The sequence below is a fragment of the Sarcophilus harrisii genome, chromosome 2, assembly GCF_902635505.1.
Source record: "Sarcophilus harrisii chromosome 2, mSarHar1.11, whole genome shotgun sequence".
Lineage (NCBI taxonomy): Eukaryota > Metazoa > Chordata > Mammalia > Dasyuromorphia > Dasyuridae > Sarcophilus > Sarcophilus harrisii.
In genome coordinates, this window is record NC_045427.1 from 21375182 (window position 1) to 21396706 (window position 21525).

Here is a 21525-nt window from a genome sequence, read left to right on the forward strand (position 1 = left end):
TTTTAATTTTTCATAATTTCTTCATTTAATTTTCATGAAGCATGATTCATGCTTTATGAATTATGTAAAAGGAGTAAAAGGAAAAAAAAAAGCAGGAACAAGAAGTGACGGTGGCTTGTGTTGATTTACATTCAGTTCTTTTTCTGGATGCAGATGGTTTTTCTGGCCCAAATCTGTGCGGATTGCTTGGGATCCCTGAGCCGCTGAGAACCAAACTTTCAGAGTCGATCGTCTGACATTTTGGCTGTTAGTGTGTACAGTGTATTCCTGGTTCTGCTTGTTTCCCTTGGATTCCTTTGCGCTTCTGTGTAAAGAGAGGCGGTTGGACCTTTCCCCCAAGGCCCTTCAAGTCCGTTCTTTGGCTGGCACATCCCCTCCCCCTCCTGTCTTCTTGTGGCCCATTTTGAGCCTTGGGCTGGGTAGGTAAGAGATCTGGGATTTGGACCCATCCCTTCCCCCTACTAGAGCTCAATAGGTTGAGAGTTTTCCCACAATGTTTTCGTAGATTAGGAGTAATTTGTTTAGTGACACATTTAAAAAAGATAGTTCTTAACTCAGTGTTACATCTGGACAATTGTGGTCAATAGTTTGAGTCTATTAATAATGGTTCAGTTCAAGTGTAGTTTCTTTTTTGACTTCTCGAGAAAATCTTGGGATTGATATTTGTAGTACAGGGATTTGCCATCCATTACTTTATTTTTTATTATTTATTTATAAAGAAGCTAATGATCATTGTAGTAGAATAATAATTGAATTTACTCATTAAGATTTTGTCTGGAAAAACTCGACGTTGAACGTATTCTGAGGAATATGCCCAGTTTCTATTTGAACTGAAAAAATAAAATTGTGTCTAGTCTAATGACAAGTCACGTGTCTCCTTCCTTTTCTCACCGCTTCAATATTGAACTCTTTCTAGGGTAGCTTCCCCTCCCCTCAAGTCCAAATTCCCTCTTACTTTCACTGTATTGGGCAAGTGGCAAATTTCCTGAAGGAAAATTGGCTCTACTTTGCCTGCCTAAGTTCCTCCTACTCCCCTGTATCAGAAGGGTGTAAAGATGTTTCCCCCCAAACCTTTTCTGGCCCAGTTTGGGAAGTTTTGATGTGGATTTTCATCAGCCCTGTCTATCCAGCAGAGGGCAGTCACTCCACATGTCCTTTCCAGCAAGCTGACATCGTGGAAAAGGTCCATAATGTCCGGAGTGCGAGGTGACTTAAAACATGGAGGGCTGGGAAGGGCTGGGAGAGCTCTCTGGACATATCTTTTTTTTTTTTCTTTCTTTCTTTCTTTTTTTATTATAGCTGTTTATTTATGAGATATATGCATGGGTAATTTTTCAGTATTGACAATTGCAAAACCTTTTGTTCCAATTTCCCCCCCACCCCTTCCCCTAGATGGCAGGTTGACCAATACATGTTATATATGTTAAAGCATATGTTAAATCCAATATATGTATACATGTTCTCTGGACATATCTAAGCACATTATGAAGCTGATGAGTGGTCACCCAGCTCTTGCTCAGACTCCCATTGAGAATGAACCTGATGAGGTCCGGAAAGATGGTTGTGGTTGGCAGAGAGAACCTGGGGCATAGATAAAATTATTCCCCAGGGTAGGTAGAAAGAAGGTTCTGAGAGATCGGTTTGGTCCGGTGATCCCACCGTCTGCGGAGGTAATCCAGTCAGAAATCCACGTCATGTCAAGTCCCCATAAATTGGCTTGTGGCCCGTGCCATCCATGCTGAACCTCCATGAGTCAGTCTGCCAGGACACTGTTGTAGCATGGTGTCTTTCCCCTCACCCCTCCCCTATGCCACATCTCTCCTAAATCTCTCTACCCCTTTTATTCCCACTTCCCCTCCTTATAACTAACTAACTCTTCTAGGGTGCTGAATCCATTTCAGCTACCTCCCAGCTAAGGGAATCTCCCTTTCTGCTGGGTATTCGTGAGTTCCCCTAAAGAACTTGTCTTTTTTTTTTTTTTTTTTTTTTTTTTTTTTTGCTTTCCAACTCTATTTTATATTTACCATTTCCCTTGTCTTCCTTTTTTCGGTAACTTCTAAACAAATCTACCATTTGCACTGTGAATCCTTCCTGTGACGGAACCCCAGTTTTGGTGCTTTTCTAAAATATATTATCTGGATCCACAGCTGGTGCTGCATCAGCCACATCAAACCTGCTAAACCCCCTGCTCACCTCCCCAAGGAAGTTTTGAATCAGCTCAGATTGTGAGGAGTTTTTCCTTATGTCAAGTTCAAATCCGCCTCTGCAGCTTTCATCAATTCAGTATTTGACAGAGAAGCTGACATTCAGGGAAGCTGTGACTTTGCTGGTACCACAGCAAGTATTAGAATTAAAATATAAATCATAAACATTTGTTGTTACGGGGAGAGTGTCCAGTCGGATTTCCCACCCCATTCAAAAAGCCCCTCTGAGCAGAATCAGTAAACATTTAATGCCTTCTATGTGCTAAGGCTGGGATACAAAGGCTGGGATACTGTTCATAGTCCAGTGGAGGGGATAACATGTTAACTATGATCAGACTCTAGATGGGAATAAATTGGGGATGATTAACAGTGGGGAGGCACTAACTATAAGAGGGATGAAGAAAAGCTTTCTGTAAAAGATGGGATTTCAGCTGGGACTTGAAAGAAGTTGGGAAAACCAGGAAGTAGAGATGAAGAGAGAGAGCATCTGAAGCATGGGAGACAACCAATAAAAATGCCTATTTGACTAATTTCTTTGTCTATAAAATGTAGTTAATTGTTGCCCTTATCTCACAGAATTGTTCTGATGACCAGGTGAGATAAAGTGGGGAAAATGCTTTAAGAGACACTTTTATCCTTGAGAGGATAAAGGCTGAACTTGGGATCAGGAAACTCAGGATTCATATTCTGCTTTGGACACTCACCTAGGGTAAGACACTTTAAATCTCTGATCCTTGCTTTCCTCATGTGTAAAAGCAATCAGTGAGCATTTTTTAAAAATTAAATTTAATTAATTAAATCTTTTTATTTTTAAAATATTTGTATGGACAATTTTTTAACATTAACCCTTGCAAAACCTTGTGTCCCCTCCTTTCCCTCTCCCCTTCCCCTAGATGGCAAGTAGTCTAATATATGTTAAACATGGTAAAAATACAGGTTAAATCCAATATATGTGTACAATTCTCTTGCTGCACAAGAAAAATCAGATCAAAATGGAAAAAAATCCAAGCAAACAACAACAGAGTGAGAATGCTATGTTGTGACCCCCACTGAGTTCCCACAATCCTCTCTCTACCCTCTTCCTCGCATGATCTCAATGAGCATTTATTAAGGATCCACTGTATCCCAGGCAGTTAGCTTGAGTTTTCCATTGATTTTTGATTTATTCTTCATATTGTGTCTAGATTACAATCACATCTCTGCAACTTAAGTATAAAATTGGGGCAACACTCTTTTAAGGAAAGGTCTCTGACCTTTCCTCTGTAATCTGTGGATTGAGAAAGAGTTTCCTTCTTGTGCCTTAGAAGGAATGAATTAATTTTCAAATAGTCTGCGGTGTGAAGGCAAACATAATAATCACCTCACTTGTGAAGTTGTGAGTTTCAAATTCAGCATTTGGAAACATTTTGCAAACCTTAAAAAGTGTTATGTGAGTGTGAGTAATTATTATGCCATAATATATGAGAACATTACTAATATTGTAACATTACTATTATGATTTATTCAGTCTTTTCTTGAATGCTTCCAAGGGATGGGGAGCTCACTATCTCCAGAAGCAATCCATTCTTTTGTGGACAGGTCTAGTCATTTGAATATTCTTCTCTATGTTGTTATTCAATCATTTCAGCTGTGTCTGACTCTCTGATACCCCATCTGGAGTTCTCTTGGAAGAGATACAGGAATGGTTGGTCAGTTCCTGCCACAGTTCATTTTACAGATAAGGAAACTGAGGCAAATAAGGTTAAGTGACTTGCCCAGGAGCACACAGTCAGGAAGCATCTGAGGCTGGATTTATACTCCAGAAGACGAGTCATTCTGGCTAAGGTGCCACCTAGCTTCCATTCTTCCATAGGTTGAGCAGAAATTGCTTTCTGGTACATATTGTCTGTGATTTTGCCTTCCAAAGCCATCAGGCCACGTGTGATTTTCTTCTATGGCTGCTTAGAATTACAGACTTTCATGGTTGGAAGGGACCTCATTAACCATGTGTGGCTTGAAGGAAGGAAAGAAGCTCCTGTGGCTTTCAGCATCTCTTATATCTCACAGTTGATTCCAAAGTTCTTCAGAGAAACTGGGAGAGTAATCTCCGTATCAAGGGCAGTCACTGTTTCTTTTGACTTTCTTTGTACCTCCAGTGCCTGGCACATTCATAAATGACTTGGGGCACATCTGTTCTATCTCCCCTCTCACCTTCACTCTCCTTCAAGATCACATTTATATATTGGTCTTTAAGGTTTGCAAAGTACTTTTGCAAAACTCTCCCACTTGATCTTTACAACGACCTTTTGAAATAAATGATATTATCATACCCATTTTACAGATGAAAAAACTAAGGCTGCAAAATTAAGTGATTTGCCCAGGACCACAAAGCTAGAGAGTACTTCAGGCAGGATCTGATTTGTTTGCCCACAAGTCAATTCAATTAACATTTATTAAACACCTCCTGAGTGCCCGGTGTCATGCCCAGCTCTGGAGATACAAAAGCTGGTGATGGAAAATGCCATCCTCATCCAGAGAAAGAACTATGGAGGCTGAATGTAGATTGAGGCAGACTATTTTTACTTTTTAAAATTTGTTTTTTTTCCCTTTCTCATGTTTTTTTCCTTTTTGTTCCGATTCTTCTTTTATAACATGACTAATGTAGAAATATGTTTAAAATGATGATACGTGTACAATCTATATCAGATTGTTTGGTGTCTTGGGGAAGGAACAGGGAAGAGAGGGAAGGAGAAAAATTTGGATCAAAATCTTACAGAAATGAATGCTGAAAATTATTGTTACGTGTAATTGAAAAATAAAATAAAATACTATTAAGTGCAAGAAAAAAATTCCAACCCCAAACTTAATGGTATTAGGGTTTCTCTTATGTTGACCTTTTTTCTACCAAGCCCTCTCCCTCTGAGTAGAATAGATGATAGAGTGGAAAGTAAACTTCTTGGTTTATTTCACTTCTTTTTTGTCTCTGCATGTTCGGCCTCTAGCGTAGGGCCTGACGTATAGAAGGTGCTCGTGAAAGATTTATGAATTGAGCCGACAGTGGATGCTGAGTAATCGCTTTTCAGGAATTCGCGCTTAGGTCAGATTTGGACTGGATGGCTGCCGAGATCCTCTGCGACCTTCACATTGTGTGTCCTGTCTATATTTTGGCTGTATTCGTATATACGGGTTGCTTTCCCCGGTAGCATACAAGCTCTCTGAGGTCAGGGATGCTTTCCCTTTGATCTTTATATTCTAGCATTTAATGCAATACCAAACACATGGAAGACATTGAATAAAGGCTTGTTGAGTCTATTGAACTACTGCCATCTGGGGGAGTGGGTGGGGGGAAGGAGGGGAAAAGTTGGTTTTGTAAGGGTCAATGCTGGAAAATTACCCATGCACATATCTTGTCAATAAAACGCTATAAGAAAAAATAAAAAAAAAATAAAGGCTTGTTGACTGATTTACTTCAGGGGTCTCCACGCTCTAAGTGGACCACTCTTGTTATATATGTCAGCAAGACTTCCTTTTGTGCATGGATTGGACAAGGGGGTGACTGACTCCTTCTAATGCTTGTATTCTGTAATCCTAGAGTTCCGTAACAGATGGCATTCACTGAATGAGGACTGTGATAATACTAACAGTAACACTGCACCTCAAAATGTGCAATATCTCAGTCATTGTTTCTGTTTTCAGAGTCTTATGGTTTATATGATATTTCTTTTATATCATTGAGAGGTCGGTGTCCTTGACTGTGGCGAAGCTCACCCTTGAGTGGAGGAGGACAGGAGATTGGGGACATTTGAAGTCCAAGTCTTTGTTTTCTGAGGAGAAAATGATCAATCCGGTGTCTCAGTTTCCTCCTCAGTCTTACTCCTCCCTCCTCCCTCAGAGAGTTGCCAGGTGTTCCTCGGTTTCCTTCTTCTCCTGCCATATCCTCCCCGGGACGTTCTGGTCAGGTGAGGGGGTTAGGGGAAGAAATGTGATTTCCTTATAGGTTTTCGGGCTGGCCCCACAGGACAGACGCCTTGGATGGAGCTGGGGTCCTTAAGCTGACCCGGGCCGAGGCAAAGGAGGCCTGACCCGCTGCTGCTGGCCCTGGGGGGCATTCCCGCGGCGCTCCACTGAAGCGGTGTTCAGTCCCCTGATGACTTTTTAGCCCAGGTAAAAGGGTCATCTGACCTGCTCCAGGAAGGCCCCTTGGATTAGCCCCAGCTGTGCCTCTCAGAACGAGTCTGTCCCCAGAACTCCAGTCTTTACGTTGATCCTGACTCTTGGAATCTTGAAACTCAGCCTTGGGGACCACGCCTCTGTCCCCTGCCCCCGAAACATCCTGGGATCCCCCCAAAGTGGAATCGAGCAGATGGCGCCTTCTCTGCAGGATGGCCGCTAGCTGCCCGTCAGGGTCCTTCCGGCTGCTCTTCTTTCTTCTGCTGCCCCTGTGTAGGGGCCGGCATTTGGAAGCCTGGGGGTGGAGAGCCCAGTGAGAGATACCCCCCCCCCTTACCCTCCATTCACAAGGGAAGGGGAGCAAGGGAAGGCAGCAGCTACCAGCCCTCAGCCCCACCTGGAACCAGGCCACAAGTAGCTCCTGATCCTTGAACATTCTGCAAGGGAACTCTTCAGGGAGTTAGGGGGGCTCGGAAGGCAGTGGCCTCAGAGTGTGTCTACTCTTACCAGGCTCCGTGCAACAAATGATCATGTGGCTCTGCTTGAATACCTCTAATGGAGGTGGATTCACCACTTTCTGTTGCTCTAATCTTTGTAATTTTCTTTGTCTAAAGCCTACATTTGCCTCTCTGCATTCTCCATTATAACTCCTGCTTATGTCCTCAGAGGCCGAGGAAAGTAACATAATTCCTCTCTCCGTCCTTGAAGAGAACTGTTACATGCCCCCATCTCCTGGACCTGTCCTCTCCAAGCTGGCCCTTCCCATTTCCTTCAGGGTCTCTTCCCACAGCATGGTCCTTTGTGCCCTTCTCATCCTGGTCACTATCCTCTGGTCCAATGGGTCAAAGCCCTGCCCCAGGGATGGCATTCAGAACCAGCTACAACCCTCCTGAGACTCCTGGCTGCACAGGGCACTCGGTTGAACCAGGATGAGAATAGTAGAGAGGGGACAGGGAGGCGGCTCCATGTCCTGGTCTGAAATCCTATAGGCTCCCCAAACAACTGCCCCAATACTGTGCCTGAAATCCCACCATTAGCACTCCCCTCCTCCATCCCCTCTGGGTTCTGCAGGGCCCTTCCCGACGTCAGCTTCTAGTGTGGTTCCAGTAAGTTTCTCAGCTCTTCTGCTTGTGGGCAAGAGGGGTCTGGCCAGGACTGGGTCTTGGCAGTGGCTCGTGCCCAGCAGTACCGTGTTTGCCCTCCCTTCCCTCCTGGCCCCCAGTTGTAGCTTCTCACCAGCATGGTCTGTAGCTCTGTGACGGCAGCACTCCTGCGCTTGCTTCGGTCCTGGGGATAAAAAGAAGGGGACACAGACTCCACAGTCAAACATTTTATCTTTATGTCACTTATTTCAAACCCCTCTCTCCCACTTGCTCCCTCCCTTGGGACTAAAAAATCACATGGGCAAGAATGACCCCATGCAGTTGCTGTGCCTGCAGAGGAACCCTCCTGTGCTGCTTTGCCTTGAAAGGGCATCTCGGGGCATCTCTAGGCCCTCCCCTGACTTTGGGATCGCTCAGAGTTGGGTGGCCTTACTCTGCAAGGCTCCTTCCCTCACTTGATGGTCCATGCAAACTAGATGTCTCGTTTATCTCCCCCCTTCCTGGGTTTGTACATGGCAGGCAAAAGCTAATGTTTACATAGCGCCTACTATGTGCCAGGCATTGTGTTAAGCACTTGATAATAGCTAACATTTTCACAGCACCTACTATGTGCCAGGCTAGCTAACATTTACACAGCACCTACTACGTGCCAGGCACTGTTTTAAACCCTATAATAGCTAACATTTTCGCAGCACCTACTATGTGCCAGGCTAGCTAACATTTACACGGCATCTACTATGTGCCAGGCAAAAACTAACATTTACACTGCACCTACTATGTGCCAATCATTGTAGAATAGCTAATATTCACATAGCACCTACTATGTGCTAGGCACTGTGTTAAGCACTTTATAATAGCTAACACTTACACAGCACCTACTATGTGCCAGCATTTTAGAATAGCTAATATTCACATAGCACCTACTACGTGCCGGGCACTGTACTAAGAACTTTTCCGAAATGATCACTTGAGCCTCATAACAATTCTGTGAGGTAGATGCCCATTTTGCAGATGTGGAAACTGAGGCAAGTGGAGGTTAAGCATCTCGCCCAGAGTCACACAGCTGGTGTCCCAGGCTCGGTACCAGGGCTCTATCCTTTGTGCCACCCAGCTTCCTCTTGGACAGCAGCAGAACCCATCTCTCCGTTTTGCAGATGAGTAAACTGAGGCACAGAGGGGCTACCACGTTTCCATCAGATGGAGTTGCCCCTGCCCTTCCATGGGCCGCGGGCCTTTGGGTGGGAGGGAGGGCGGAGGCAGGCTTCCCCGGGAGCCCGTACCTGACCGGGGTCCTTTCTGGCGGCCGGTCTCAGCACGACTCCCTTACGGATCCTGTCCATCATTTCCTGCACCGCCTTCGCCTTCTTGTCTTCCAGGGAGGGGGCTGCGGGGGCTGGGGGCAGGGGACATTGGGGGAGGGGCAGAGGCCCATGAGAAGGGGTCCCACCTCCCCTTCCCGCCTTCTCCCCAGCTTCCTCCTGGGCCCTGCCTGGTGTTTGCCCTTTCCCCCTCACACATAAAGGCCATGTTTGACATTTATCTTAAAGGTGTCCCCCACTGGGGGCCCCCGGCTGTCCTCTACCCCCCCCAGCCTCTCCAACGGCCTCTGGGGCGCATTTTCCCTCCCCTCACTGACCTGGTTGGGAGTTCGGGGCTCGCCGCATCCGGATGGCTTGAAGAGGGCTGGGGGGGGGGCAGGAGGGGCTTAGCAGGGGCTCCTCCTTCCTCCCCCACACCTGACGCCCCTTCTCTGGCTCCCCTCCCTCCCGCCTTCCCCCCGGGCTCAGCCCTGTCCCTCCCATCACCCTCCGGGGCGTTTGGGGGGCACTCACTCCAGCGGGGGGGCAGAGGGCGGCGGCAGGGGGGGCGGCGGTGGGGGTGGGGCAGGAGGCGGAGCCTCTGGCTCCTGGGGCGGGGTCCCGGCCCTTTTCACGCTTTCTTGCAGGGCACAGACTGTAGACAAAGGCGGGGAATGAACTCCCCAGTCTCTGGGGCCTTCCCCTGCGATTGCAGCCCCTCCCAGAGGCCCCCGGGAGCGAGAAGCGCCAGTCCGAAGTCCGGGTCTGAACCCTGGTCCCGCTGGGTGACCTCGGACCAAGCGCCGGCGTTTCCTTTCCACAAATGAGAAAAGTGAACCCCGGCTCCCCCTCCCGGCCCCCGCGCCTCAGTCTGTGAACCCCGGCTCCCCCTCCCGGCCCCCGCGTCTCAGTCTGTGAACCCCGGCTCCCCTCCCGGCTCCCGCGCCTCAGTCTGTGAACCCCGGCTCCCCGTCCCGGCTCCCGCGCCTCAGTCTGTGAACCCCGGCTCCCCCTCCCGGCCCCCGCGCCTCAGTCTGTGAACCCCGGCTCCCCTCCAGCCCCCGCGTCTCAGTCATGAACCCCGGCTCCCCTCCCGGCTCCCCGCCTCAGTCTGTGACCCCGGCTCCCCGTCCCGGCTCCCGCGCCTCAGTCTGTGAACCCCGGCTCCCCCTCCCGGCTCCCGCCTCAGTCTGTGAACCCCGGCTCCCCGTCCCGGCTCCCGCGCCTCAGTCTGTGAACCCCGGCTCCCCCTCCCGGCTCCCGCGCCTCAGTCTGTGAACCCCGGCTCCCCCCTCCTGGCTCCCGCGTCTCAGTTTGTGAACCCCGGCTCCCCCTTCCGGCTCCCGCGCCTCAGTCTGTGAACCCCGGCTCCCCACTCCTGGCTCCCGCGTCTCAGTTTGTGAACCCCGGCTCCTCCTCCCGGCTCCCGCGCCTCAGTCTCTGCGGCCGGACCGGGCTCCCCCCAGTCCGGCTGAGGGGCGGTGAGAAGGGGGGCCTCAGGAGGGGAGGCCGGGAGGACGCACCCAGAGCCTCCAGCTGGGAGTTCTTCTCTTCGGCCTCCTTCAGCCGCAGCCGGAGGCGGCCCACTTCGGCTTCCCAGGACGCTACCTGTGGGGGAGCAGGACAAAGTCAGGAAGGGGGCGATCCGGCCTCCGCCCCCGAGGCTCTCGGTCTCGGGGGCAGAGCAGGGTGGGGAGACCTAGGGTGAGAGCTGGAGGAACCCCCAAGACCGCCCCCTCCAGCCTCCTCAGCCTCTCGGCCAGGCGCATCCCATTGCCTTCCCTCAAGAACTCACGGCACTGAACCAGCATTTATTAGGCGCTTACTGCATGCCAGGCTCTGAGATAAGCACCGGGGGTTCATAGGAAAAGCAGAAGCCGCCCCTGCGCTCAGAGAGACGCCTCCTACAGAGCAGCGGCAGGTGAACCATGAGGCACGTACAGGAGTGTATGGGAGGGAAGGCGGCGCTCCCTGCCCAGGGCGCTCCCCCTCTCACCTCCGAGCCTCTGCCTGGGCCGCCCCCCCTCCACCTCCCGCAGCTCCAGGCCCCCTTTACACCAGCAGCCATTTGCTGGTCCCCTCCCGTGGCTGCTCTCCCATGAAAATGCTTGGTATAGATTTAGATCATTTTTGCTTCTCTGTGAACAAATGTGTTCAAAATGTGATGCAAATCCGGGATCATCCCAAAGTGGCCCTAGCTCGTGGGCAAGGCTCGTAAGCTGTTTGCCTCAGCTTTTTCATCTGTAAGATGGATCGTAACAGCATCGACCTGCCAGAACTGTCAAGAAGTTCCAATGACACCGCCTAGCTGCCTCAACTTCCTCACCTGTAAAATGGGTCTAAATGAGATAATAATTGTAAAGCGCTTGGCACACATTAAGTACCACATCAATGCGTGTAGTAGTAGTTGTTGTTATATGTGTGCATGTTGTTTCTCCAGCAGAACATGAACAGCTCAGAGTCAGGGGCTCTTCATGCTCTTTTATTTTGGTATATCTAGTAGGTAGCCTGGTATAGAGTATACAGTAGGTGCTTAATCAATGCTTGCTGAATTGAATTGAAGGTTCAAAAGACCATAGACGTTGCTAGCTGGAAGGAGCTGAGTCCAACCCCTTAATTTTACAGGTGAGGAAACTGAGGCACAGAAGGGCAGTAGTTTTTCCAGGGTCATAAAGAGGTGGGACTTGAATTCAGGTCTTTCTGCATCTACGGAACCTTTTAGCTCCAAATCCCGGATGCCTGTGAATCTGTTTCAGCAACCACGGATTCGGGGGCTGGATACTCTAGCTCCGGGGATTTTTGCTGGCTCGGTGGGCTTGCCGGAAGGGATTGCTGCCAGCGGGGGGTCCCTGGGCAGGGCTCTGTCCGGAGCTCTGACTTCCTCCCCCCTCGGTGCCCAGGCCAGGGGGTCAGTAAGCCCCGGCTCCCCCCGCAGGCCGTGGCCCCTCACCTGCTCCCCGTGCTGGCGCTTTGCCTCCTCCAGGGCTGTGCCCAAGGCGGCCGCCTCCTCCAGGGCCGCGGACAGCTGGGCACCGGGGGCGTGGTGCTGCAGGAGGATGGCGCTCTGCCGGTGGGCCTCCTTCTTCTCCACCAGCATCTAAGGGGGGGTTGGGCAGTCAGGAACCTGCCCCTGGGGCTGGATGTGGGGCAGCTGTGTCGGGGGAGTTGGAGAGTATCCAGGGACCGCACTAGGGCGGAGCCTTGTCTCTCTGTCTCCACCTGCCGGGTCTAGCAAGCGCCCTGGTACACAGTAGGTGCTTTATGACTCCCGAGTGCCTCTGCCCCAGGGATACCACGTCTCCCGGCCCAGCCCCTGGGGGGGTCTCAGGTGGTACCTTGTGGGCGAAGCTCTCGGCTTGCTGGCGCAGGTCCTGTTCTAGGTGAAGCTGCTGCCAGGCTTCCCCACACTCCTGCAGCACCAGGTGGGACACTGGGGGGAGGTGGGGAGGATGGAAAGGAGCCTCTGGCAGTGGGGAAAGGAGCCCGGAGAGGAGGATTCCCCCCCCGCTGTGACCCCAACAAGCGACCCCCTCCCGGCGGCGGGGTGAGCGGGCGCTGCCCCCCCCCCCCCAGGTCCCTCACTCACCCCGCTTCAGCTTCGCCAGCGCTCTTTGAGACTGTCCACGGACGCCTGCAGGGAGCGCTGCTCCAGCCGCTCCTTCTGGATCTGGGGGGCAAGGTGGGGGACCCTGAGCCTGGACAAGCCCAGGAGCCAGAGCGTTCCCAGCCAGCCACGGGCGTCAGGTGGAGGGTGGAGGACAGAAGGACGGACACAACACGGACGGTGCCCCGGACAGCTGTGGGCAGCCATGGGGGGGGTGGACACAGATACAGAAGGTGAAGACAGACAGATGTGGACAGAAGTGCAAGGGGACAGACAGGAAAGACAGAGCTGTTGGCTAAGCCACATTCAGCCCTCCCTACAGGCTCCAGAAGGGGAATCCTCCTCCTCCTCCTCCTCCTCCTCCTCCTCCTCCTCCCTCCTCCTCCTCCTTCTTCTCTCTCTCTCTCTCTCTCTCTCTCTCTCTCTCTTCTCTCTCTCTCTCTCTCTCTCTCTCTGTCTCTCTCCCCCCCCCCCCTCCACTAAAAGCTTGTCAGAGCTGGATTTACATACACCCTCTCTCTCCCCCTTCTCTTCCTCCTCTTTCCTTTCTCTCCCCCCATTTTGCCGTCTCCTGCTCTGCCCCAAAGACCCCATTCTGGGAGGGGACCACAGGGAAAGGGAAGGAGGAAGTAGGAATGGAGAAAGAAGAGAACAAAGCAAGAAAGAAGCCAGGAAAGAAAAGAAAAGGAGAAGCACAACGAAACCCTTTCCCACCTACTTCCCTGCTTCTTCAGCTGCCTCTGGAGCTCTTGCACCTGAAGGCTCAGTTCTTTCTTCTCTCGGAGGAGTTCGGTCACCTGCGCCCCAAGATCTTGAGAAGACAGAACACTCAATTTGGAAACCCTCGACCAGCGAAAGGACATTAACTTGTCCTTTACTGGCAAGAGATAGCAGAACTCACTACCTAACCTGAGATACCCGGCCTCTTGCTCCCAGAGACCTAGTCCCTACCCGTATCTTTTCTCCCACTGGGCAGCAAAGCTCATCAACTCAGACCCTAGCGTGTCCAAACCAGCCTAAGTGCTCTAAGCTCGCCTCCATGAGTGATACCCTAGAGCCGGGGCGGGGGTGGGGGTGGGGGCTGGCTCAGGGCCCTGCTCAGCCCCTTCCCTGCCTCCCCCCTGAACTGGCCCCCCCTCCTTTCTCACCTCTGATGTGCTGCTGCTCTGGGCTCAGGCTGGGCTCTGAGGGGAGGCCCTGCTCCTGGGGGATGGGCAGAGGCTCCGGGCCCAGGCTGGGGAGGAAGAGGACACTTAATCGCTTCAGCTCCGTATTTTCCTGCCTCACCTGCAGTGGAGAGAGCAAGGGGGTGGGGAGCGGCAGGACACCAGCTGGGGAGACACATCCCCTGCCCCGGGAGCCCCTCCGTCGGGGTGGGACACATTCCCTGCCCCGGGAGCCCCTCGGTCTGGGAGCTGTGGATGGGAGGCTTTCCCTCAGGGAGTCCCAGATCCTACAGGGAAGAGAGCCTTTTCCCTCCAGGAGCCTCTGGCATTGGGGGGGTGGTTCTGGGAAGGGCTTCAGTCGCTTCTCCCTGAGAGCCCAGGGCTTGGCTGGACCTTCCCTGAGTCGGGGAGGGCAGGGGCCGGGCTGCCGGGCAGGTGGAGAGGAGGAGGGGCTCCCTGGGCCGCAGGGGGAGCCTCACTCACCTGGGCAGCGTACTCCTCGGCCCGCTCCCTGCAGGACCTCTCAATCTGGCACTCGGCCTCCAGGACGGACAGCTCGGCCAGCAGGGCCTGGGAGGCTGCAGAAGGCAGTGAGGGCCAAGCCCCCTCTCTCATTGACCTAGCCCGAGGGCCCTGGGCCGGCCTCCCTCCCGGGGGGCCGAGTTCCGTGACAGGCCCGCTGACCACTGCCCCTCCTGCTCCCCAGTTTAGGCTTGTGGTTGTGGCTTAGGGCGCCTGCCCGGGGCTTCCCCCAGCCTGGGCCCCGATTGTGGCTGGGGGCCGACTCCTAGGGGTGCCTCCCCTGCCCTCCCCTGGGTCCTAGCCTTTGGGCCCGGCCTCTGCGAGGGGGGGTTCCTGAGCTCTCCCCTTAGGGGAAGGGCGGCCAAGGGAACCGCCATTCGGGGAAAACTTTTGCCCTTTGGTGGTCGGGGGTCTCTGGGAGAGCGGGTCCTCTCCGAAAAGCCATCCCCTTTGGCCGGGCTTGGGAGCTGGGCCCCCCGCAGGGAGGATGGCTGCCCGCAGCCGCCCACAATCTCAGGAGCTCCCTTCCACTGATGGTGCCCGCTGGCCAAGTGCTTGGCGGACCCCGGGGCCGACGGGATCGGGACAAGGCCTCCGAGGACTTGGCGGGAGCTTTCTGCCCTGCCCTAGGGGGCTTTGGCTGCCTTCTCCCTAGGGAGGGCAGCGCAGGGAGGAGGGGAGAGCGCTGGGGATGGGCTCACCCTGTTCCAGCTCCAACAGCTTCTTCTGGTCCTGCTCCCAGGCCCCTTGCTGAAATGTGACAAAGGGAGAGATCTGGTGTTGGCTCCGGGCCCCTCACGGGATGACCCCCGTCCGGCAGGGTCTCCAAGCCCCTCGCCATCTCGGTGGCCCTTTTTGTGTGTGAGAACTGCCTCTTACGCCGTGTGCTGTGGGACGAGTCACACTTTCACGGGCTCATCTTCCCTGACCACAGAAGGATGGGGTCAGACCAGATCGCCCCCAAGTTCTCTTCCAGAACCAATAATCTTTTGGCCATTTGGCCACGTCCCCTGAAAGTCCCACTTGCCCTTCTAAAGGCCCGGACGCCAGCCCCGCAGGGCTGCCATTCAGGGGTGTTTGGGGCCTGGCTCCCAGGCGAAGGCCCTGGCGGGGTCCGGGAGGGATGAGGGGGGGTCGTGGTCCGGGAGAGGCCAGTGGTCTCTGTACCTCTTCCAGCTCCTCTTCCTCTTCGGATGTGCTGGGTTCCTCCGAGAGGGAAGACGCATCGCTGCTTTTTCGGCTGTCCCCAATGTCTTCGAGAATAGCTGGGGGAGAGAGGCCCATGGGACCTGCCTCAGGAGCTCCTCCACCCTCGTCCCGGGTGACTCCCCTCTCCCTCTGTGCCCCCTCGGTCCCAGCCCACCAGACGACCGGGTACCTCGGGGGGATTTTCACAGAAACTCTGCCTTGACCCCGGGGGCTCTCTGCCCTCACCCACTTCCAGTCCGGTCCCTTCTCTGCTAAAAACTGGGCTCAAACACCAGCTCCTTCAGGGAAGACTTCCCCGGAAAGTTCTTGCTCTCCTCACTTATGACTATGTCCATAAAGTCCATAGAGTTGTGGGAGGGCCACCTGAAGAGCTCAGGGGGCTTGGAGGCCAGTCCCAGCTCTGAGCTGACTAGAGATGTGCCCCAGAGTCGACATTTCCATGCCTTTAAAACTACCTTCTTCATCTGTGAAATGGGCATAAAACACGGCCCTTACTTGTGGGTAAATTTTAAGGGCTATAAAAATGTGAGTCATTATTATGCTGCAATTTATACGCAGGTCTGGATGGGACGGAGCCTGATGGGGAGATGCAGGCCCGAAGCTCCTAATCAGATGAGGAAGGAAGCCCCTGTGCTCAAGGAGCCCTTGGCTGATGGAGGGGACACAGGCCCTCCCCTCAATCAGGCAACATTTATTAGATGCCTGCTGTGTGCTGGGGATGCAAAGGACAGGGCCTGCCCTCAAGATGCTCACAATTGAAAGGAGGAGACAATAAACAAATACAGAGCACAAAGAAGCTACATATGGGATAAATAGGAAATAGTTAAGAGAGAGAGAAGGCACTGGGATAAGGAAGCCTTGGGAAAAGGTTCCTGAAAAGATGGAATTTTAGTTAAGACCTAAAGGAAGCCAGGAAGTCACCATCACACTGCAGCCGGAGAAAAAACGGGGAGACCAGAGATGGAGGAACTGTGGGAAAAGTGTCTTGGAGAGGGCCATGAATGGTATCAAAGGCCATGGGGAGCTCAGGGGGGAGGACTGGGAAAGGGCCCTGGATTCGGCAACTGAGAGGTCGGTTGGGGCTTGGAGAGCAGACGTGCCCCATGATGCAGCTGGAGTGTGAGAAAGGCAGGTATTGAAGATGGCTCCTTTCTGGAGGTTGGCTGTGAAGGCAGAAGGGAGCCAGGGTGACAGTCCAGGGGAGGGGAGGAATATAGGAGGGTGCTTTAGGATGGGGGAGACGCGGGCATGTCTATAGGAAACAGCAAACGAATAAGTAGAGATTGAAAATGAGGGGATGACAGAGGGGCATTCTGTGGGCCAGGATGGGCTCATGAGGACAGGTAGAGCCTTTCTTTCTCTTTTGTTGCTGAGGCAATCAGGATTAAGTGACTTGCCCAGGGTCACAATCCAGGAAGCGTTAAGTGTCTGAGGTCGGATTTGAACTCAGGTCCTGCTGACTTCAGGGCCCGTGCACTGACCCCTGCGCCCACTAACTGCCCTTGGTAGAGCCTTTCTACATGAGATTAAGCTGAAGGCGGAGATGATGGTGGACAGCCCCTGAGTGATGGGAGCTAAGAAAGGCCAGGGATCTCTGGGCTGATGATGGAGACCCAGCTCCCTTCCCATGTAGATGTTGAGAGGAAAGACAAGGAAACAGGATCAGGACTAGCAGTGACTGGACAGCTCTATGAACACCAGGACTGGGGTACTTTGGAAGGATGCCCCCCAGAGGGAGGACCTCTTACCAAATCCAGCTTGACTCTCACAAAAACAGTAATTCCACAATAAATACCCAGTGGCTGAAATCTTAACTGAGAAAGTGAGATTTAGGACAGAAAGGAGGAATTTGGAGGGGCAGAAGGTGGGGGGAGAGGTTTGCCTCTGTCGGGAAAAAATCTTCCCACCTGCCTCTGTACAAGACCACATTCCTTGACCAAAGTTCTTGGTCAACTTGGCAACTAGCCCACAAGCTCTTCCTCTTCCTGGGTAAGTCTTCCACCCCCATGTGGGAATATTCTTTGAGATTCCTCCCTTCCTCCTTCCCCAGCCACAGCTGGGTGGTAACTGCAGAGTGACTCAAAGCCCAAGTGCAGTGGCTGGGGCTGGGGCTGGGGCTGGGGCTGGGGCTGGGGCTGGGCCTGGGCTTGGGGCTGGGCGATTCTAATGTTTGGGGCCCTGAGTGAAAGGATCACAGCACTGGGGGTGACTCACGGGGGCCTTAAACAAGCTAAAGCCTTGGGGGAAAGGGCTGGGAAGGAAAGAGGAAGTGTCCTGCCATGATTTCTCAGATTAGATGCAGTTATTTGTTTAAATCAACGGGTATTTCCCTGAAGATGGAGTCAATAGAGACATATAGACAACTGGAGGGGCAGACAAATCAGCCAGGGTAGGCACAAAGGACACTTTCTTTTGGGACGGGCATAGGAATTTATTGGTGTAGGGAATTAGCATTGTCAGGAAAGTCCCTCTACCAAAGCAGAGCAGTGACTGCTCTGCAAGCAGGTCTTTAGAAGGACTCTAAAGGAACTGAATAAATTACCCAGCCAGAAACAGGACTTGAGACCCTCATCTTCCTAACTTCAAGGCTAGCTCTCTGAAGAAACAGGACTTGAGCTCCTCATCTTCCTGATTCCAAAGCTAGCTCTTTGAAGAAACAGGACTTGAGTCCCTCATCTTCCTGATTCCAAGGCTAGCTCTCTGAAGAAACAGGACTTGAGTCCCTTGATTTTCCTCACTCCAAGGCTAACTCTCTGAAGAAACAGGACTTGAGTCCCTCATCTTCCCGATTCCAAGGCTAGCTCTCTGAAGAAACAGGACTTGAGTCCCTCATCTTCCCGATTCCAAGGCTAGCTCTCTGAAGAAACAGGACTTGAGTCCCTTGATTTTCCTCACTCCAAGGCTAACTCTCTGAAGAAACAGGACTTGAGTCCCTTCCTGACTCCAAGGATAGCTCTCTAACCATGGATGATCCCCAGCCTCTCAGGAATGAATGGAAGTCACAGAATCAAGTAAGACTGTGTGTTTGAGCACCCATGTGTCAGTGGATTGGGCCATGATTTCTTTTGTTTGTTTCTTTGTCTGCCTGAGTCCTGGTGTCTCTAAGTAATTATGTGTGTACTGGGCTTCGGGCTTATCTCATTTTATATTTACTTCACTGTGTCTTGCTCTGCTGTGTATGTTTCTCTTTGTCCATCTGTGAGCATGTGTGTGTGTGTGTGTGTGTGTGTGTGTGTGTGAGTGTATGTGTGTGTGTATGTGTCTGTCTGTCTGTCTCTGTTTCTTTTGGATGAAAGCTGAAATTCTTCCCGGACCCCTTCTGTCTCCTAAGAGATTTCTTCATCCCCCCTTCTTGTGCCTACTGACTTGGTGGGAAGGGGGGCAGCCTCTTACCTGCCAGGGCTTGAAGACCCTCCTCCTGCTCCTCACCACAGCCTTCCATGCTTTGGAGCTCTGCAGCCTGGAGAAAACAGACGTGATCTCTTGATTGGTTCTTTCTCTATTTCTTTCCCTGCTTTCTTCTTCGTCTTTCCCCGCCTTCTTCCTCATCTTTCCCCGCCTTCTTCCTTGCTTGCCACCCCATGGTAAGACTGCCAGCCATGGAATTGTTTGGCATTCCTCCTGTAAGAGTCCTGCTTATCCAAACAGCCCTGCCCTAGAACTGTTCCCACTTCTGATCTATGATCTAGAGGAGGAAGTGATAAGGTATGTGGCCTGGGGGTCTCTCTGTGTGTCCGGGCTGTGTGTTGGGGGTGGAAGGAGGAACAAAAAGCCTGTGAGCAGGCGCGGACCCTGTCCTACTTCCACCCCACAAGCCTCCACTTTTTTGTTCAAATCTCCCCTGGATGGATTAATTATTTCTCCTGTCTACAGGACATAATCCACGATATTACCTCTCCACCGCCCTTAAAGATGATTGCTTCTGGAGAACTAGAGCTGAAGCCTGGCTCTATCACTTGATACTTGGCGCTTCCTCTCTTCACCTGTAAAATAAGGAGGGTGGATAAGATGATTTCTGAGTCCTCAGGGAGCATTCAATCCAGTCTTTCCATCTAGGAAAGGAGAAGGCTGGATCAAAGGGTCTCGAGATCCCCCTTTACCTCTAATTCTTATGACTCTTAGTTCTCACTTTTCATACAGACCTTCTGTTCCCACTAGACAGGAGCTTTTGCTGTCTCCCAAACATTCTTCTTTTATTTTTCCCTTTTGCCGATGACCAAGCCTTTTTTTTTTTTTTCCATTTTTATTTTCCTCAGTTACATACAGAAACTACAATTTTTTAGGGGAGGGTTATACATGTACATTCATTAAAAAAAAAACATTTTCTTATGAATCATTCTGGAAGAAAAAAATGAGAACAAAAGGGAAAAATAAGGGGGGAAAATACAGAAGAAAAAGTGAACTTAGCACGTGTTGGTTTACATTCAGTTTCCATAGTTCTCTCTCCATATTTGGATGGCATTTTCTGCCCAGAGTTTATTGAGATTGCCTTGGATGAACCACATCTCTCATGGTTGCTCACTGCCTATGCTTGCTGTTGCTGTCAAACACCTTTTATACTTTGCTCATGCCTTCTCCCACTTTCTCCTAGCTTCTCCATGTCTCCAAATCCCACTCTAACTGAACTCACACACTTAGAGGTCCAACTCAGCTCCCCCTTCCTCCAGGCAGTCTGCCCTACTTTCTCCAGACTCATTCTCTCCCTTCCAAGCCACTCAGAGCCTAAATTACAAGTCAAATATCTTCTTTTTCATGAATGTTTCATGAATCCCCCAATGAAGCCGGGAGCTGTGAGAGGGAGGGGCTCTGCCTTTTCTAGTTTCACAGTTACCCCAGCCACAGTTGTGCTTATTTTTATTTGACAGCCAGATGATGCCCTGAATCCCCAAATATTCAAATTAGAAGGAATCTTAGGGGGTCTAATCTATCCCTCCTTCCCCTCCCCACTATTTTAGGGATGCATGGCGCTCTCTCTGGGAGCTGTTCCCCAACCTTTATTCATACTCGAGTGTTGGGGTCCAGATGGTGGCAACTACTATTTACAGGGATAAGGTCTGAATTTACAAGCACTAATTGGTGCTTTCTTATAAGCAATTAGCCAGTAGGGATAATTAGCTTTTATCAAAAGAACTAGCTCCAATGGCATAGCAAGAGTAGTAGTTATAAAATATCTCCTTCCTGCCCCCATCCCCAGTCTGGGTGGAAAACTCCCAGAAGCACTCAGCATCCAAAGGAAGGGGGATCCAGATTTAAAGCACAGGGGGAGTGAGTGATACATACAGTTACAGGTAGAGTGATGCTGTGGGGGCTGGAAGTTGTTTCTCTTCATAGAGTCTCACGCAGCTCCTTGTGTTTGTGGGGGCTCTGATAGGCTTTGACTTGGCTCCCAGTCTGTTTTCTCTGCTGCCAGGGGTCACAGTGCTTGAACTCCTTCCCTTTTAGAAGGATGGTCCCTCCATCCATGTGCGTCTGGAGACTATCGATGTGTTCTGCTGGTTGATTCTCCTATTGGTCCCTCTCCTTTCTACACCGTCCTGCCAAAAGGCACGTAGCCCCGAAGGGGAGAAGCTTCCTCCTCCTCCTACTGCAAGTTTCTCTTCCATAGACAACTCATTCCATCTCTTGCATTTCAGGAACTACTGAAATCAGGCCAGGGCTTAATTATTTGATGTTCCCACAGAATAGGCTATTTTGGTGGTTCCGTCAACAAGTTCTTGATTAAATCAGAGGATTGTTTACACCTCACACAGGGTTCAGGACTTTGAGCATCTTTACTGTTAGTTTAATACCTATTAATTCATTGTGACTACATTTGAGCAGGTTGGGGATAGAATCTTCCCTCTTACAAAAGTCTTGTGGGCTTCTCCTGGACTAATTGAGCCTTTTTGGGGCTCCGGGATGATGGTCTGGACTGGAATGACACATTCATCTCAACCAGATGAGATTGCCCTCCGCCCTCCAGAGCAGTCGCTTCTACCGAGCCTCTTCTGTGTCCTAATGTAGGAAGTCCTTCCTGATGTCTAACCTCCATTCCATCTGTAGCTATGTGATGATAGCAATAATATGATAATAATAATGGAAACCTACGTAGCCCTTTTTAAAATGAAAGAAATGTTTTTTATTGATTTTCTTTTTCTCTCACATTATTGCCACTTCCCAGTGATTCTCCTCCACAGAGCTGGCTCTCACAATAAAGCGTAGCTAAATCTGACAGATCAATGCCTTGATAATGACTGAAATGACAATGTATACTTATACCCACTCATACAT

At 51.3% G+C, this 21525-nt stretch overlaps 1 protein-coding gene across 1 annotated transcript; it reads right to left on the reverse strand.

The window, feature by feature from the left end:
• Positions 1-4962: 4962 nt before the first annotated feature.
• LOC105749125 (collagen alpha-1(XVII) chain) lies at positions 4963-19075 on the reverse strand. The gene is made up of 14 exons (XM_031949206.1): positions 18649-19075; positions 15214-15311; positions 14748-14796; positions 14008-14102; positions 13507-13645; positions 13063-13169; positions 12341-12681; positions 12090-12184; positions 11705-11851; positions 10278-10362; positions 9093-9409; positions 8737-8849; positions 7590-7640; positions 4963-6648 (listed from the first exon to the last, which is right to left on the reverse strand). The coding sequence occupies exons 1-14, from the start codon at positions 18695-18697 to the stop codon at positions 6175-6177; spliced, it is 2160 nt and encodes a 719-aa protein (XP_031805066.1). The 5' UTR covers positions 18698-19075; the 3' UTR covers positions 4963-6174.
• Positions 19076-21525: the final 2450 nt, after the last annotated feature.